The sequence below is a fragment of the Sinocyclocheilus anshuiensis genome, unplaced genomic scaffold, assembly GCF_001515605.1.
Source record: "Sinocyclocheilus anshuiensis isolate Anshui unplaced genomic scaffold, SAMN03320099.WGS_v1.1 scaffold18238, whole genome shotgun sequence".
NCBI lineage: Eukaryota > Metazoa > Chordata > Actinopteri > Cypriniformes > Cyprinidae > Sinocyclocheilus > Sinocyclocheilus anshuiensis.
In genome coordinates this window covers 1593-2478 of record NW_015553726.1, presented here as the reverse complement: position 1 = coordinate 2478, position 886 = coordinate 1593, and the positions used below count along the sequence as shown (strand labels likewise).

General features: G+C 38.4%; 1 protein-coding gene across 1 annotated transcript in view; it reads right to left on the bottom strand.

Annotated features, from left to right (window-relative positions):
* Nucleotides 1–6: 6 nt before the first annotated feature.
* The window catches only part of LOC107668414 (polymeric immunoglobulin receptor-like), a gene marked incomplete at both ends in the record, with an annotated part of 2394 nt that continues 1514 nt past the window's right edge, over nt 7–886 (bottom strand). Inside the window, 3 exons of the mRNA XM_016460283.1 lie at nt 7–144; nt 253–296; nt 470–565. Coding sequence (XP_016315769.1) covers nt 7–144; nt 253–296; nt 470–565 — 278 coding nt within the window. The remainder of the gene's footprint in view (nt 145–252; nt 297–469; nt 566–886) is intronic.

Below are 886 nucleotides of genomic sequence, written 5' to 3'. Positions count from 1 at the left end.
TCTGACTGTAGCGTCACTGAGAGACTCTTCATGCTTCTGGAAACTTACAGCAGCGTACAGGAGCCCATCAGAGGGGATTGTGGGTAATTCATCATGAGTGTTCATTTGAGCTGATCCAGGATCTGAGAGAGAATCACGTCTGCTGTCTGCACATGATAACTTGACATAGATATGAGAGAAAATGAATTTTAAAATGAGAAAATATCTCATAAGCACAATATACAAACACGCACACAAACTGTAACTCACCATTGTATTTCTCTTCCTCTTTCTCTTGTCTGATGTTGAGATTCTTCCTAATTACCCAAAACAAAATGAATTGATCAGAGTAAGACAAACTAGATCAACATCAAATGTCAGCAGCATCTGAGACAGAAACGCATTGAGTGAGATTAACTGAAGCAGCTCAGAGACACTCAGACAATTTAATTAAACAATTCAAGAGATAAATAATGAACACAAATGTCACCTCGTCTATTGTGTCTTAATTTGCACTCAGTCAGAGTGAATCCACCGATCAGCAGCAGAATCACACACACACTGATAATGATGATCATGGAGAAATCTGAGAATAAAACACACGGACACAGTTAGTTAAACTTTATGCATTAGAAATACAATTAATTGATCAAATTAAACTAAATTATGGGGGGGGAATTAGCACATTTTAGTCTCTCTTTTGCAGACATGCACACAACTCTCCTTCATCTCTCTGTTGAGCCTCATGTGGGTTTCCTGAATAAAGACCGTTAGTTCTTCACAGCCGAATTAAACTGAGACTCTGAACCTTCAGCTCATCTCTGTGGTTTTGTGAAATGAAAGTAAAAGTGAAGTGACATGTGGCCAAATATGGTGACCCATACTCAGAATTAGTGCTCTGCATTTA